Source organism: Rutilus rutilus (genome assembly GCF_951802725.1).
Source record: "Rutilus rutilus genome assembly, chromosome: 20".
In the NCBI taxonomy this organism is placed as follows: Eukaryota; Metazoa; Chordata; class Actinopteri; order Cypriniformes; family Leuciscidae; genus Rutilus; species Rutilus rutilus.
In genome coordinates this window covers 9,963,916-9,981,609 of record NC_140225.1, presented here as the reverse complement: position 1 = coordinate 9,981,609, position 17,694 = coordinate 9,963,916, and the positions used below count along the sequence as shown (strand labels likewise).

General features: G+C 38.5%; 2 protein-coding genes across 9 annotated transcripts in view; one reads left to right on the top strand and one right to left on the bottom strand.

Annotated features, from left to right (window-relative positions):
• The first annotated feature begins 543 nt into the window (after positions 1-543).
• On the top strand, positions 544-7,323 carry dync2li1 (dynein, cytoplasmic 2, light intermediate chain 1). The gene is made up of 13 exons (XM_084391788.1): positions 544-684; positions 819-951; positions 2,131-2,165; positions 2,251-2,320; positions 2,431-2,519; positions 2,624-2,804; positions 2,891-2,959; positions 4,245-4,322; positions 4,550-4,629; positions 4,734-4,804; positions 5,815-5,912; positions 6,028-6,120; positions 6,977-7,323. The coding sequence occupies exons 1-13, from the start codon at positions 671-673 to the stop codon at positions 7,037-7,039; spliced, it is 1,074 nt and encodes a 357-aa protein (XP_084247914.1). The 5' UTR covers positions 544-670; the 3' UTR covers positions 7,040-7,323.
• cep170aa (centrosomal protein 170Aa) overlaps positions 7,299-17,694 on the bottom strand; it is a 46,134-nt gene continuing 35,738 nt past the window's right edge. Inside the window, exons 12-20 of one of the 8 annotated variants that reach the window (XM_084391779.1) lie at positions 16,198-17,682; positions 15,136-15,183; positions 13,780-14,020; positions 10,642-10,822; positions 10,377-10,553; positions 10,035-10,123; positions 9,374-9,467; positions 9,243-9,294; positions 7,304-9,034 (exon numbers count right to left, since the gene is read on the bottom strand). In XM_084391779.1, coding sequence (XP_084247905.1) covers positions 8,781-9,034; positions 9,243-9,294; positions 9,374-9,467; positions 10,035-10,123; positions 10,377-10,553; positions 10,642-10,822; positions 13,780-14,020; positions 15,136-15,183; positions 16,198-17,682 — 2,621 coding nt within the window. In that variant the 3' untranslated portion in view covers positions 7,304-8,780. Of the gene's footprint in view, positions 9,035-9,242; positions 9,295-9,373; positions 9,468-10,034; positions 10,124-10,376; positions 10,554-10,641; positions 10,823-13,779; positions 14,021-15,135; positions 15,184-16,197; positions 17,683-17,694 lie in introns of all 8 variants that reach the window. The other 7 variants (XM_084391780.1, XM_084391781.1, XM_084391782.1 and 4 more) reach the window with 7 other exon arrangements.

The window sequence follows — 17,694 nt, the reverse complement described above, 5'->3', positions numbered from 1 at the left end:
TTATTGTTTGTGGTATATATTGTGATTGTTAATGTGACTGTAAATGCTCTGTTATACATAATAAATGTTTAATAAAAAAAAAAAAATCTTTTAAAATATATTTAGAAAGAAGTGGCATTTAATGGTTAACACTTTACAATAAAGTCTCATTTGTTTACATTAGTTAATGTATTAACTAACATGAAAAAACAATGATCAATATATTTGTTGCAGTATTTATTAATCTTTGTTAATGCAAGTTAATATTAAGTTAAGTTATAAATATAGTTATATTAAGTTATAAAAGTTAATAAAAAAAGTCATATGACTGAACGCATGCTTTTATTTGTGGATGTTTGTTTCATACACCAAGATCATATTGACCCCATCAAAATATTAGCATTAGATGTTTCTCTACCCAAACATTTCAGTCCAAATTTATATAGTGCTTTTCACAATAAATAAAAATAACAGAATGAAAAATATTGTATGCGGTACAAAAATAGTATATAAGAAAAACTTCATTTCCCATAGTGCACTAGGTGCTTCGTCATCAAACGGTGACGTTACCCCTCGCAACGGTAATCAAGCGCCTCTTTTTTAGTCGACAAAACACTGAGGCACCAGTACAGGACAATTATCTAAACTCGCTTCTTTGATGTAGAGAATTTTAAAAACACAACTTGTGATAATGCCTAAAATAAAGTAAGTTGCCTGTTGGGCTATTTACATACATTATTTTACTCCTCGTTTAAGTTTACTAGCTTACTAGCTACCCAAATGAGGAAGAATGGAGCTAAATATGCATATGCTACTATTCAGATGATTTTGTCTCGTAGTTCGGACACATTATGGGATGTTGCTGCAGCGGAAGTACGCAGCAGGGAGAACAGGACTGATGAAGAGGATGCTGAAGAGGACGCACACTTCCTCACACAGAGAACAGTCTTCTTCATGGGCAGTAAAGCAGGGGTATGCCTACAATATAGCACTAAGTTACTGTTTATGGTCTTGAGAAGGTATATGCTAATAGAAAACAGGTTAAAAAAAGAACCCTGTAACGCTTGACATAAAATAATAGTCAGAAAAAAAAAAAAAAATTATATATATATATATATATATATATATATATGAAAGATTACAAGTAAACGTCTGTCTATGAGTGATGATAAAGTAAAATAATGCAAAATGTAACATATTTGCACATAAGAAATGTTATACTTTTAAATAGTAATGATAAAGAATCAGGATAAATTGACTTACATTATCACATTATACCCCTTTTTAATTTAATACACAATAACATTCATGTCTCACCATATGACATTTTTAGTCACTAAGACAGTAAACTAGTGAATAAATGTAAATTTTAGGACAAAATCTACAAGACCACATATATATTTGGAAATATAAGAGTTGGTAGAGTATAACCCAATGAGTTCCATGACTTACATTTGAGATTTAAAAAAAAAACTTTTTTTTAGCCAAATATGTCAACCACCCATATATATATATATATATATATATATATATTTTTTTTAATGGAACAGTTTATTGAAACTTTTCACAAAAACTTTAATAAAAATCTAAACAAAAGTTGTGTCATATTTTATGCATCAGGCTTTTATGGCTCGTATACAGTTGTATGATATAGTGAAAAATATGTAACTCACACTCAAGGATGAAAAAAACAACTCAGTTTTAACCAGAGCCTCAAACTGAGCAGTTGCTGATATTTAAATGGATATATTATTGATACATTTCTGTGAGCTCAATGTAAATCAATGAGAATTTTATAACAGTATTACAGACTACTTGCATGAAGTGCATAAATATCAGTTGTCACTCTATATCACTTGATATAATGTCTTACCAAGATGATGCTTGGTTTTATGATCAAACCTCTGCAGTGTTCATTGTGCTCTGTAGTTTTGTAGTACAATGCAATACAATGATTAAATAAAAACTGCATCATATTTAATACTTAGGCTACATTTTTAACATGATTTAAAGAAATGTGTATGGATAATCAAGTAAACCTAAGTTTTTGTCATGTTAATAATTTAAGGATAAAATATTTAAAAATATTTTAGCCTCTATTGTCAGAAAACAACAACACACAAATACAAAACATTTGACCTTATATTTCAGGGCAAAACAACGATATTACTACGGTTTCTTGACAGGTAAGTGCGAGGTGTCATGTTGTACATTTGAAGTTTTTAAGAGTCTTCATGTCGCCTCAGATTTGTGTTTTTCCCTTTAAACCAGAGATGAGGCAGCTAAACCTACTCTTGCACTGGAGTACACTTTTGGTAGACGAGCAAGAGGGCATAATACGGTACGAGCTACAGTGCTGTCTTCAGTTCTTTATAGGAACTGATTTTCCATTTTTAATTTATATAAAAGCATCTATGGCTAGATAATTGTCTATTTTCTCCTTCTCTGCAGCCTAAAGACATCGCTCATCTGTGGGAATTGGGAGGGGGAATCTCCTTATCCGACCTTGTTCAGATTCCCATCACGGCTGACAATGTTAGGTTAGACTCACAGACACTCATTCAGGATGGTAATCTGAAATGAATTTAAATTTAAATAAATTTAAAATGTGGTTGCAAACATGAGGTACAATTATTTTTTTCAGTTCTTTATCTGCAGTACTTGTTCTGGATCTGTCTAAACCTAATGCTCTGTGGGAGACCATGGAAAGGCTGCTCGGATCAGCTCGAAGTCAGGTGGAAAAAGTGTGTGCCGTACTCCAGAAGACAGGAGAATCCAGATCAGGCAAACAACGAGTCCCACGAATCCTCCACAAGGACTATCCGGTAGAGAGGATCACACAGTTGCACTAAATCGAGTGTGTGCATTTATGTTGCAGTGTATATTACATGAAACAGTCTCTCTTCAACAGGACCGAGAGCTCATCAGCCCTTTTCCTGTTCCGCTTCTCATAATTGGCAGCAAGTTTGACATCTTTCAGGTAAAACTTCACTGCATTAGAATGTTCAGATTCAGAATAGAGTACTTGGATTCTGCATAGTATACACTGAATACTGCTAACTGTTTTTAAAGAGGCCATATTATGCCCTTTCACAAAGTCTACTAGAATAGGTTTCCATGTTTGAATGTTCAAAAAACATTATTTTTCATATATTTTGCATTGTTGCAGCACCTCCTTCCCAGTCTGTCAGTAACAGTCAGTCTGTATAGTTCTGGTTTCTATGAAGCTCCTCCTTGTGAAAAGCGCAGTGTGCTCTAATTGGTTTGGCTGGACCAGTGTGTAGTGATTGGTCGACCACTTCAAGGGTGTTTCAGAAATGCCCTGCCCCTTACCATAACTGCGAGTTTCAGCTTCTCAGGTGTAAATGAGATGCTGAAAATTGGGTGTTGTTGGACATGGCAACAACACACTACTAATGCAACTCAACCAGGCCTCACCTCACCTCACCTCTTTTTTTTTTTCTTTTTTTTTCGTATGCCTTGGGTTGGAATTATTTAAACGAGTATTGTAGGGACATAAACGTTACATTTTCACGCCCCTAAACATGACGTGGAACAAAGCGAACTTTGATTGGTTGCTTTACATGTCAGACGGCCTCTGGGCATTCCTTGGCCAATGAAAGATGCTATGGAGTCCAGACCTTCTGCCGTCAGTCTGAAGGTCTGGCGACAAGAAACTAGACACCAGCAGCACTTCAGCTCCATGACACTCAAAACTATCCTGTTAGCTATTACTATAGCTAACATTGCAACAACAGCATATCTTGTTTTTGTGAAACAGCAAAACCAATGTTACTCACGTATGGAGCAGAAACGACGCAACCTTGGCATCCTCTAAGGTCTCTCCAGCGTTAGAAAGCTTAATAATTCGGGTCCTAAAGTTCTTGCCTGATCATAACCCTTTTTTTCCCACTGATATTCCTCTAAGCTTTTCTCTTTTGTTATGTCTCTCTCAGCCATCTCTCTTTCTACAGTCTTTCTTCAAATCCCGTCTTGCTCACTCTCTCTCCTCCTCTATCATAAGTGGACACTGATTGGCCACAAGTGTGTTGTGGTGCTTGGTCCAATCCACTTTCAACAGTGTCTCTCAGAAATTGCTAACTGCACCTTTAACACTTCAAAGCTGGATTTTTGAACTCATTTTTAGTAAATATTGAGGAAAATGTCTTAAGGTTATCCAGTAAACATTTTTTTTTTTAGAATAACGATAACCAAACTGTTATATTCATCAGTCTCATTCATGCTGAACTCCTGTCTCCTTCTAGGACTTTGATTCAGAGAAGAGGAAGGTGATTTGTAAGACTCTACGCTTCTTAGCCCACTTCTATGGAGCGTCATTAATCGTAAGACTGAACTCTTGTTAAAGTATTTCAGAATTGATCACAGTTTGATGTAGTTTGAGGATGTTAATGCAATGTAACTTTCAGAAATGTGCAGCTTTAGAAAAAAAAGATCTCTGAACTGACTTTACCCTTGTGTGGCATAACCCAGCTTTAACTTAGTCAACTGTTCAGCTTTTCTGTTTGTCTATGGTCTGTGTTGTATCTGAATGCTCTCTGTCTCTCCATAGTTCACCAGCAGCAAGTCAGAAGCCACAATGTCTAAAAGCAGGAGTTTTGTTAATCAGCTGGCATTTGGGACTGAAAGACCGTATGAAGCTTTCATTATTCTCGTGCACTTTAAAATTGAGATATTCTTCATTCATGAAGTTCAGTTGTTTTTTATAAAAAAGAAATGATCTTCCATTCTGTTAGAAAGTCAATCTCTACAGACCCCAGCAAACCTCTGGCTGTTCCAGCAGGATCAGACTCCCTCAGTCAGATTGGTAAGATATGCATTTTACTGTTGTTTTGGTTGAAGTCAAACAAGCTTTTATGCATCTTAAATCAGCATATTTAATATACACTTCCGTTCATAAGTTTGGGGTCAGCAAGATTTTTTAATGTTTTTGAAAAGTCTTTTATACTCACTTGATCAAAATAAAAAAAGATGAAAAGTAATATTGTGAAATATTTTTACAATTTAAAATAACTGTTTATATATATATAATAATATATAATATATATATATATATTTTTTTTTTGTAATATATTTAAAAATGTATTTTATTCCTGTTTAAGCTGACATTTCTTTTTATTATCAATGTTGCTGCTTTTGTCGATGCATTTTAAGGATTCTTTGATGAATAGATGGTTAAAAAGAACATTTACATTTACATTTACATTTATTCATTTAGCTGACGCTTTTATCCAAAGCGACTTACAATTGCTATATATGTCAGAGGTCGCACGCCTCTGGAGCAACTAGGGGTTAAGTGTCTTGCTCAGGGACACATTGGTGTCTCACAGTGGATTCGAACCCGGGTCTCTCACACCAAAAAGAACAATTTCATTTTGAAATAAAATTTTTATAAATGTTTCCATTGACACATTTCATCAATTAAACATGTCCTTGCCGAGATTAGTTTCTTTCTTTTTTTTATTGATCCCAAACTTTTGAACTCTATGTATATTTCAACTAAAACTATAAGCAATATTTTTTAATTATATACATGCAGTTTTATAACATCATATTAAAATGGTGAGTCCCCCTGTAGTCAATAATTGTATCCCTTAAACTCATCTTTGATCACTAAAATGACCTAACGTTTTTTTCCTTGAAAAAAAAGTATTCATGCCTTAAAACAGCTTGAATGTAACTCTACACCCTTGCCTCGTTTAGTATATGCACTTCTATGAATATGCAAATTAGCCCCGCCTCCACTTACTCACTTTAAATATGCAGTTTTTACTTATGAATTTAAATTTAAATTTAACTGATTTATTCATCCTCTAGGTCCCCCTGTTTCCTCTGAGATTGATATTGGGAGCCTACATGCCAAAAACCCCTTAGACCTTTGGAAGAAAGTTTTTGAAAAGGTTTTCCCACCTGAGGTACTTTTTGAAACTGTATATCAAATATCCCCCCACCCCCACCACACACACACACACACACACTCACACTCTAATATCAAATGTCTGTCTGACCCCGATCATTTTTGTTTTTCAGAACACCAAAGAACGCAAAGAGCTGAAAGACCCTGCCAAAGACCCCCAGTACAGTGAGACCCTAATAGACTCAATCAGAGCCCAGAAAGACCAGGTACAAGACTCATTTACTGCCACTGTAAGATCACTGCAGCATTCAGATATTTGTCTTCTAGTAACCTCTAGTCCTGTGTGTTTATAATCCCTCCAGTAATATACTGTACTGTACCATCAACCGATCCTCCAGAATGATACACGCCCTGCTTTACTTTAGTGTGCTGTATATGACTGAACGTTACCCTGCACCTCACACCCGCTGCCCTTCAGTAGCCTCTCATTTGCTCTGATTTAGACTGTTATTGCTGACTACCAAGTGATTGCAATCAGCCAATATATGTGACACTTACTTATAGAGTAAAACATGTTTTTATGAACTACAACAAATTGATATATATAATCTTATTTAATATGATTTTTTTTTTTAGGAGAGACAATTTTTTTTGTAGTATTTATCATTGTAAACATGCTTCATGTTAAGTTTAGAGTATGTTAAAATATGACAAAAAAAAATCCAGCTCAGTGTTATTAGTATTATTTATTTTATATTTATTCATATTTTGAAAAACCTTTTTTTTTAATTTTCAGTTTTTAGCAATTTTATGTGCTTTTGTAAAAAAAATATATATATATTTGTTTTTATTTCAGCCAAGGCAAAATTTCTAATTTTCATTTAAGTTTATCTAATATTTGTCATTTCAGATTTATTTCCATAATGAAAACAGTTAACTGTTGTTAACTTTTTAACAACACTGAGATGTAATTACATCTAGATGTAATGCACTTCAGTTAAAGCCCAATTTTAATTGGTTCAATCTGACTGATGAAATATCAGGCACACACATGTATTTATTAATAAGTCAGAGACCACATTGCACAGCAATAAGCATCTTTTTTCTTGTCTCTTTTCTCAGGAGCTGGAGCAGTACAAGAGAGAACAAGCAAAGTCCTGGAAAAGTTTGGATCTGGATCCATAGATTTCATTCAAAAAACCCTCAAAAGAACAGCAGGTTCAGCATTAACTTACTGCACTGTACCGCATGGACTTCAATAATGTTTCCATTATGTACAGTAAAGGATGATATATGACACCATCTTTTATACTGTATATATATATATATATATGCGTGTGTGTGTGTGTGTGTGTTATTTCCAGATCAGTATAACTTGATTGTATTTTGAAATCTTTTTTTTTATTTTCCCTAAATTATTTAAACCGAAAACACCACTCTGCTTCGGAATTAAACAAAAATGTTTATTTAATATGCTGTTCCCCCCTTTACTGAGAATATGCAAAATTATGTAAAAAGAAAAAAAGTGCCATGACAATTAAATGAATTGAAAGAAACAAAAATAAATAAACCATACATTAAAAAGTTGAAAAAACAAAAAAACAAACAAAAAAAACACTGATATGATACACAATGTGTAAACCACACTGGGAAAATCTATGTACCAAGCACTTTATCTGCCGTTCCACCCTCTCATACAGCGGCGGACTCACACAGGTTGTTTTCTGTCAGAGGGGCGTCCCACTGTAAAGGCATCTTGTAGTGAGTACAGTGAGATGTAGTGGTGTCGTAATCCTTTTTGTGCTCTGAATCATTCCATTTCGCATTACTCCTTTGATGTGCAAAATGAAACCGTAGCACAATGAATCAAGTCTTTTCATCCTTATAAACCAAAAGAGTAAGCTAGCTGAGAATACTGGGCACTTAGTGACATTATACATGTATAAAACACAAAAAAAGCCCACTGGATGTATTCTGTCTGGTACCTATCTGCCCTATTGTCTAGGTCTACAGTTACAAGAAAAACTCTTCCTACGGGGCTCCTAAAGAAAGGCCGGGTACGTGGTTCAGGTTTACTCCAACATCCTCCTAAAAATACAGACAAGCAGCAGAAGGAAAGAAACGGGTAAACAGTAAACGCACACAGAGACATGGAACATTATCATGAAAAGAAGGCTAGCAAGTATCATAGATGCCCGTCTATGCAGAATGTTAGTACACACGCGCTTACAGTCATAAGGCTGATTCAGCGATCAACAGTGCTGATCGAAGGAGCAAAACGGAGAAAAACCATTTAGCCAGGGCGCTATTTACCAGTCCATTAGTGCATGCCATGCATTCGTCTGCAAGTTCCCTCTTTATGTTTTTCTGATCGAAAACTACAAAATTGCGCGAATAGTTTCAATGGATATTTCAGCCTCCAATGATACAAAGTCTTTGCATTAAAAAAAACAAACAAGAACATTATTATTAAGCTAATTTAGAATAGCTTGAATGCACAAAATTCCAGTTATCTAAATAGACAAATTTGAAATAGAAATGACTGAGTTTGCGCATAGTTTGGTAAACTGGGTAGTTGCACTGTGCAGAACACAGAAAGGTGAGCTCAGAGGAGAGCAGACAGGCACTGGAGTTGCTTTAGTCCGTTCACGGGGGATACGTCTGGCAGTTCAAAGGGCTCGGATGGCCACTTGCTTCCTGTCACATGCAGCTGTGTGTGTTTTGGTGCGGTTTCGCTTAGCCGAGCCAAGCAGTCAGTCCAGATACACAGGTGTGATCCTAAACTAATACACTACAGGGTAAAACGACAAACACGCCTCGTACAGAATCCTGTAGAAGGGCACATAGGAATAATTACATTATACATACACAAAAGATCCATTCAGGAACAAGCTACAGTATGTAGTTAGTCCAGTTTGCTAAAAGATTATTTGCTAGCGATGGCACTCTCCTCTCCTGTGGGGTGTGTGCGGTTTAAGTTGAGTCCCATACTGGGTTTCTCTTGGCTGGGGTTGGTTACGGTTGTTTTTGGTGGTGGTTGGGGGGCTCCGTTACTGGGCAGGGGTCCCCATAGGCTCTGAGAGCCGGGGCTGGTTCTGGGTTTGGGGGTGGTAGGACTGGTCAGGCCGAGGCTGGTCAGAGCGTCAAGGGTTCCATCAGGGTCCACCATGACATTTATAACTGCAGGGATAGACAAATACATCAGAAAGTGTGAATGTTTGTGTACTTTGTTCATCATGAGCTGACTGATGTAATAGAAGTTATTTAAATATCTATAAAACAATAATACAGCACTTCTTAGATGATTAAGGCAAGGTACGTTTAGGTCCATTGTGCAGCTGTTGCACGTAGTGTAGACATGTAAGAAGAAGCTAAGTGTAAGTCTTACCTTGAAGCTGTTTTTCTACCCTCTTCAGCTCTGTCAGTATAGATGAAATGTCCTAAATGGCACAAAGAAGAATTAGAAAAAGTACAGATCAACATCAATTACTGGAAGACATTCAGCATGGATGAACTTACCTTGTTTGTAGTTTTGGGAAGCGGAACTTCATTGTCCAAACAGAGTTTACTCTCAATATCATCCCACTTCCTGTCCTTGTCTTTGAACAATATCCTTTAAAATAGTGAATAAGAAACAACATTAAAAAAATTTTTTTTCAATGTTACCACACACACACACACACACACACACACACACACACACACACACACACACACACACACACACACACACACACACACACACACACACACACACACACACACACACACACACACACACACACACACACACACACACACACACACACACACACACACACACACACACACACACACACACACCATGAAACTCTATAAGGCACAGGGTAATAGAACTTTACATGCAATCTGCAGGCTATCACATCATTGTGGCACAAGCTGATTGGCCTCTGCTGATGAGATAGCTTGCTCAACTTTTAAATAGTCATAACAAATCTAAATAGACATTAACATTGGCATATTTTAATAACATGCTAAAACTATTCAGAGAGTTGTCATGATTAAAAAAAAAAAAAACTTAATTTAGTATGGCAGGTTTAATGTAGGATTGCTAAGTTTGATTTCTGTAACATTTTCAGCAGACCCTTTATGTAATTTGGTATGATGAGCAACACTGTACACATTTCATTCCATGACTGACCTGATTTTGCCGGCAGTTTTATCTACAGACTGTCGGATTTTGGAAGACAGTTGGGAAACCGACGTCAGCAATAAACTGTCTAGCACCGCCTACAAAAGAACCAGCAGGACCTTGTCAATCAATAAGTTACCAAACAAACAACATCCAGCCGATAAAACACAGAGGTAATTAATCTTAATGACGGATCGTATCGGTTTTCATGTCACCACTCAGTACACACCAGGTTAAACTGAACAAGATGTCCTCAAGTGGAGCCACAAACACACACCCAGAAGAGTGCTGAATCTTTCATCAAACATATTCAAGATTAGGTCGAATTTAAGTTAAGAGGTTCATTCATACCGGTCTCACCTCATCCCGGTTCCAGGTACGTCTGCGCAGGGCCGCCTGAGGGTCCAGGCTGTCCGGGGCCCGGGGACGAAGCTCCACTGGTTTGCCATTGATCTCTGAGGCTTTGGTGGGAACTACAGGGGGAATCTTCCTGAAGTTTAGACTTTCGTCAAAAACTCTCTCTACAAGCTGAAGACAAGGAGAAATAACGACGAACTTATTAAGAACGAGCACCTTGGCAAAGGAATAAACCTCTTGAATCTGCAGCGAGTTGTACCTCCTCCCTGGTGTCGATGGCGGAGCCCGGTGTGGTGGCGGCTGTGCTGACGGTGGTGCTGGGTGCGGTGCCGGAGGAACTGACCGAGTCGATTTCGCCTGCCACGTCATGGATCTCCCGTGCCAGGATAGCCAGGTCCTTGGCGAGGTCCTGACTGATCCTGCGCACACAGGGAAATAACCTGTAAACATTCAGATGGGTGTCTAGAAACTAGGGGTGCACAAATACAGACACATCATGCAAATGACACGTACAAACTCACATTAGGTAGGCCCTACTCGATTCATGCATATGCAATCCCATTCCAAATTAATGTACTGTATAAATGACATGCATCACATGCAACATTTATAAAAAATATTATTATTATTAACATGACATACTAACGTTCAAAAGTTTGGGGTCATTACAATTTAAAAAAAATAAATGTATACTTTTATTGAACAAGGATGCATTAAATTGATCAAAAGCAACAGTAAAGACATTAATCATGTTGATATTAATATTAATAAATGCTGTTATAAACAGAAAGTTTTTTTTACATTATAAATGTCAGCATTTATCATCCATTCATCACAGTTTCTACAAAAATATTAAGCAGGACAACTGTTTTCAACATTCATAATAAATGTTTCTTGAAGCAGAAAATCAGCATATTAGAGAGATTTCTGAAGGATCATGTGACTGAAGACTGGAGTAATGATGCTAAAAATTCAGCTTTGTTATTAAAGGATAAGCATTTATTTAATTACAATTTTATAAAAAACAAAAAAAAAATCGTACCGACCCGAAACTTTTGAATGGTAGTGTATATAATATAACATACTAAACACATCAGGGATAACTCAATACGTCTTGACTCACACATTTGTTGTGTATACGTTTTGATAATTCTTAAGGTATTCTAATGTTGAAAGAGGTTTTAGAATAACCACAAGGTGGTAGTATTGCTACATGAACAGATCACAAATTTGGCTAATGAGGCATACAGTTTATGGATTGTTAAAGATGCAATGTGTCATTTTTGTTAAACAAAAATGTAAAATTCACACAGTATCAACACATAGAAACTTATTTTACACATAGAACAGTATGAATAGTGCTTTTGAATCTTTTTTAATAAAGACCCCAGTCATATTACTAGCCTAATAAAAAGCTGTTTAACATTAAGTGGGACACCTCATGCTGAGATCATATGATCAGCTGAATTATACTACTTGCTTTATTTTGTTAACTCAAATTAACAATGGCTGACAGCAAACAGTCTCTCAGAGAGAGAGAGAGAGAGAGAGAGAGAGAGAGAGAGAGAGAGAGGAGAGAGAGAGAGAGAGAGAGAGAGAGAGAGAGAGAGAGAGAGAGAGAGAGGAGAGAGGAGAGAGAGAGAGAGAGAGAGAGAGAGAGAGAGAGCATGTGATCAGGTTATATTACTGTGTGCCCTGCAGCAGTGGATTTGAAGACAGTCCCTCTTGTTGCAGTTCCAGCTGTGACTAATGCTATATGAGGATATCTCCTGAGATAACAGACTATGTGCCCGCATGTAACACAACAGTGACTGCACGCTTTTTCAGCGGCCTTGGTTCTCAGTGTATATTACCCATTCATTTTCCACACAGATTTTAAAAGATTCTTCAGTAAAGATATTTTAAACATTGAACTAAAAAAAGTGAAAGTCAGTCCCAGCCATTGCTGCTTTCTTCCAAGAGCACCCTATTGAACCAGGGAAATTAATAATAAAAATATAATGGAAATAGGTTTTTATATAGATGATAATAATAATTATAATGTTGTATAGTCTATAATAGAGGCACTTTTACTCAGTGAGAGATTTATTCATGAGGGACTAATTATCTCATAATATTATTGGAGGCTTACACACATTACATACAGTTAGTATGAACTGTGCATTCATTTGAACGGTGACAGCATTATACGGGTGGCTTGATGTAGTACATGACATGTAGATAACTTAAAAAAGAATTATGCAATGTAAAAAATGCTGTCTGCTGTGCCATTAGAAATATGTTATTTACCTTTAAGAAGCTTTATTTGCTTCACATGTAAAATTAAACGAAATGCTCATTACAATAGGCTACTCTTGACATCGAAAGAAGTGTAAAGCCTGTACAAATACTAGAAATCGTGAAAAACAGAAATAAGTGGGAATCGTGTGAAAAACATTTAGACATTTAATTTATCTATTAGAATTTGTCATTTTATGTCGTTTCCTTTTTTTTATTATATGATGTCATTACATTGGACACCTCGACCCAGTGTTAAATTTGTAAATGAATAATTGCCGCTGTTACCGGCACTGACCATACAGGCCATAACATACAATGATGTCACTAGACGGTGATGGCACAACTATAAGAGCACAGTCCTGACTACATATAGCTACATCGAGACCAAATATTATTTAGTTGATCAGTGATATTCTCTCTCACCTCTGACATCGATTTCTGATACTGACTGATCTAACTCCCGTCTCCCGCTATCCTGATTCACGAGTTCACACTTCAGATAGAAGTCAGATAGAATAAACGGTATGCGTATTTGGCGTGCAGTCCGAGAAGAGGGCTCCAGGCTCGGTATTTGGCCCGAACCCAGAGTACTCCCCCCGTATTCCTGACTGTGGTAGAACAAGCCAAGAGTGAGGAGTCGGGGTGGTGGAGGGACGCTGAAGACTGTCGAGGAATGTAGGTGTATATATAGCGTATATATATGAGTGTATATACAGGCTTCCTCTCATGCTGATAGGATAGACATGGTAACTGTTGATGACGAATTGATTATTTGAACGTGCTCCTCCTGAACTTTGTTTAATGAAACCTCATTTAGTATTAGCAGTTCCATCTTCAGGATCTCTTTTGATCAGAAACACCATCAGCTTTACTCGTGAATATGGAAAATGGCGATATTAACTTATTTTTCCTAAGAATTGGATAGAGAATCACACTATCACCATGTAATGCACTTGTTAATGCCGGATCGTTTAAAAACTGGCTCAAATGAAGCACTGTCTGGACCCTACTCTAGCGACACACAGACTGGAGAAAGCATAACATAAATTTTCTGTCAAGTAACCGTGGGGCATTTAAGAAAAACACTTTTTTAGACTAAAAGAGAGTTGATAAGTACCTGGCGATCTCCTCGCTGTGAGCCGTCCAGTCTCGTATGTACTCCTCCTGTTCTTTCATCCTGTTCTTGAGGAGGAGACCCCCGGGGCTGGTCGTGACCGGAGCGGGAACGCCCAGCCTGCTGGTGCGAAGGGTGGTGCCCGGCCGCAGGCGAACGTGTTTGGGAGAGTTCCGGTTGGAGCCAAACTCATCCTCAGAGGTAGAGGCATATTCGGGAGGCAGCCGTCTCCACCGGTTATTGGCTGAAAGGAGAGAGAGGTCTGACTGAAATGTTTGCAGAAATACAATTAATAGTGAGAATTGGGGGTTGGTTAGAGGTGTGCACATTTCAAAAAGGCCTCAAAAACAGTTAATGTATCAGTATTTTTGTCAGTATTACAAACACAGTCGCCAAACGTCTTGCATCACTATCACACGATGCAATGATCTTCTTCCCCACTGGCTCAAGGTTTATTAACATGGCAACTAAAACATTCTGTTATAATTATATTCAATTATCATTGTAAAACAATCTTTTGTAGTTTGTATTTGTACTTTATTATACACTATAATGATTCCCATTAAAACCTTGTTTCAAATGGGGATGGAGCAAAGATAGTTGCATTTAACAAAATGATGTATAAAGAGTTTAAAACAAACCACTAAGCACAGAAGAGGCTTAATATTGCAGTTACCCCAGCAGATATCAAACTTGTTAAAAGCGAACAGAAAAGCTTTTCTGACCAACTATCTCTAAAACAATGACACTAGCAAGTGATGAAAAAGACATTTGAGTTGATGTTTTAGTGGTTAAAGATCTGGACTGGTATTGCAAGTGTCCTTCATGAACTCGCTTGCGTCTGCGATGAATGTTTTCTTTGCGCATGTGAAGCTGTTTGCTGTCATGTTGTTTTACTTTGTGCCACCAGGGGGAATGTGTTTAACATCCGCTGACCCTCATTTCTTATTGCTCAGTGCTTGCATCAGCATAAGAGACGACTTTCCTCTGATTTTGACTGTGTGGCAGTAAAGGACAAACATCTAAGAAGTCATAATTTCAATATTAACATAATTCATTAATTTCTCAAAGTTTCCTCAGAGCACTGAATCTACAAATATACTCTTAAGCACTTGAATATTAGATCTAAAATGTATCTCTCGCTAAATGTTTATTTAAAGGGAAAGCAAATGAGCTGAGCTCCTTTTCATCACTGCTGAGTTTGATAAAAAAGCATAAAAAAAAATATTAAAAAAGAGATGACGTATTGACTAGAATGGCATTTTAAAGCATGCTGAGATTCAGTTTCTACTGTTTTCATTGTATGAAAACTCAACACACACACACACACACACACACAGCCCAGAGATGGTACAGTACCCATGGGCTCCTCCTCTGCGAGAACACTTTCAGGCTCAAGTTGAGTTTCTGTGTAAAATGGGATCTTTATAAATATCAAGCATGCAGAGACAGACAATTACAGACATACATTACTAATGATACCGATTCAATCCACATAAAACATCACAAAACTGCACTGCTAAATTCTGCTGAATGCTAAACATCTCATTTTAAGCAACTGCAGTTTTTAATAGGCTGTAGAACTTTCATCATACAACCGTCATTTTAATGATTTTATGCATGAAATGGAAATTCACCTTATCTATTTACAAAATGCATGTCCTTTAAACGCTCAAGCTACTTTTCAGATGGATTCTCATTGGCTGACAAGGAATTTGCTATTCTCTTAAAGTCCACCTGTAGTCAATCATTTTATTCCTTAAAACTCATATTTGATATTTGAATTACATATTTAAGCGTTTTTTCCTAAAATAGCTTGAATGTAACTCTACACCCTTGCCTCATTTAGGATACGCGGTTCTATGAATATGCAAATTAGCCCTGCCTCCACTCACACTAGAAAATACTCAACAATGGTGCCGACTTATGAATTTGGACATGGTTTGTCTTAAATAATATTAAAAACACCACACAGACATATAAACAACATTAAAAGCTGGATTTTTACCACAGGGGGACTTTAAATTTAGAAATATTATTAAAACTTTACACTTGCTGTGAAGGGGCCTTTGCTAATTACTGTTTTTTAGGAACTATTTTTAATTTGACTAAATAAAAATCACACAGCATGCTATAAAAATGCTAATTAAAGCCCTGCTGCTAAAAACAAACAAATATTTAAAAAAATCTGGATCTCTAAACTAGTCAACCTCACTAATTGAGTAGTCAGTTGTCGGACTTCCATCGCTACTGCATACTCAGTACTTATCTGAAATGAAAAGAAGATATGGCATCCAAACAAATTACCTTACTTCAACTGGCTTCTGCTAGCAGGAACAACTAACAATTAGCAAAGGTTTTTGTAGCATTTCCAATCATGCAGAGCTACATGAGTCATACTTCTATTACATTCCTTCTCACCTGATGGGGTGCTGTTGACAGGTGCTGTCTTCGGCTTGGGGTCCGTTAGCTTGGAGACGCTATTAGCCCTCATGCGTGCAGTTAGCTTGTTGTCCGCCGCTTGTTGATTTGTGCTTCTCAGCCCCAGACGAAGCGCCGTCTCTGCCGACACACGTGGCGCTGCGGTCCGACCGACCGTGGCCTCCGAATCGCTCCGTGCTGAGAACGAGCCGAGTCTGGTGCGTCGAGGCTGCGCTAGCAAGTCAATGCGTGACTGTGCCTTTCTTCCCGATGGTGGTTTAGAAGTGGAACTAGTGGTGGACACCTCAGATGCCACTGAAACCCTGTCTGCATCCGCCAGGTCTGTGTCCGACGTGTCTCCAAGCCGAGCCCTGCGCAACAGAGATGCCCGCGTGGGACGGGGCTGCGGAAGACCAGCCTGTTTCACGAGAGCCGCGGCGCTAGCTTGCACCGTCTTGCTGGGCTTTGCGGACCTTGCGGATTTGCTGGTATCAAGCTTGGACTGCAAGAGGTCATCGGTGGAGGTGAAGTAACCTTTGGTGAGTGAGCGGCTGGAATACATCTCCTGGTCCGAGGAAAGGATGTCTGAGATGGCTAGCGAGGACGTCTGGTCGTCATCCGTGAGATCTTGGGATGGTTGGCGGCCACGGGAGGCTGTCTGTACTGAACGGCGAGAATCTGAGCGGCTTTCTGTGGTCTTGGTCTTGGTCTTCCTCTCCAGGCGCTCTCTCGCGCTGGTCGTGGTTTTCGATGTGGCGCTCGCATTGCTCTTCTCTCTATAAAGGCTGCTGAGGGACCGTCGCTTCTGAACCGCCTTACGATCGGCCTCGGCTGCCGCCTGGCTAACCGTGCTGGCCGTGTCGATGTCAGACTCTGGGGATAAAGGGCCGGCTGCGGGGTCCAGCTTCTTCTCATCCCGGAGTTTAGCCTCAAGGAATGCCATGACAGCTTCAGTGTCTTTGAGAAGAGTTGCCGTGTCCATGCTGCCCATCGAGTCGCTTCGCTCCCTCCCGCCGTTCTGTCGGTTGATGTGAGGAATCAGTTCTATGGGGACGTTACCGCTGGGCTTCTCAATGGTAAAACTACCCTGCCTCACCAGCGCTTTCCCAGACCTCTCGCTGTCACTTCCTTTACTCTTGTCCTCAGAACGCCTTCTGCGACTCTCCTCCGGCGTTCTCCTCTCTCCACTTCCCAGGGGGCGCGCAGAAGACGGTTTTCCAGCCTTCCCGTCCTGCTGGACGCTCTTGGATTGGCTAGACTCAATGTTCTTGTTGTTCGGAGTTTTGAGGCACTCACCATCACCTTTATGGTCACTGTGGCTTTCTTTTTCCTGGGGTTCTGTGTCCTGCTTCTCACCGATCTCAGAACGCTTGATCTTCTCCTCAGTTGGAAGCTGCGGAAGAGTCCTCCTTTTGCGCTCAGCTTGGCTGGAAGTGGTGGAACCGGTGCTCTTGATAGAGATGCCAGCCTCAAAAGCATCGCCATCTGAAGTGGGAA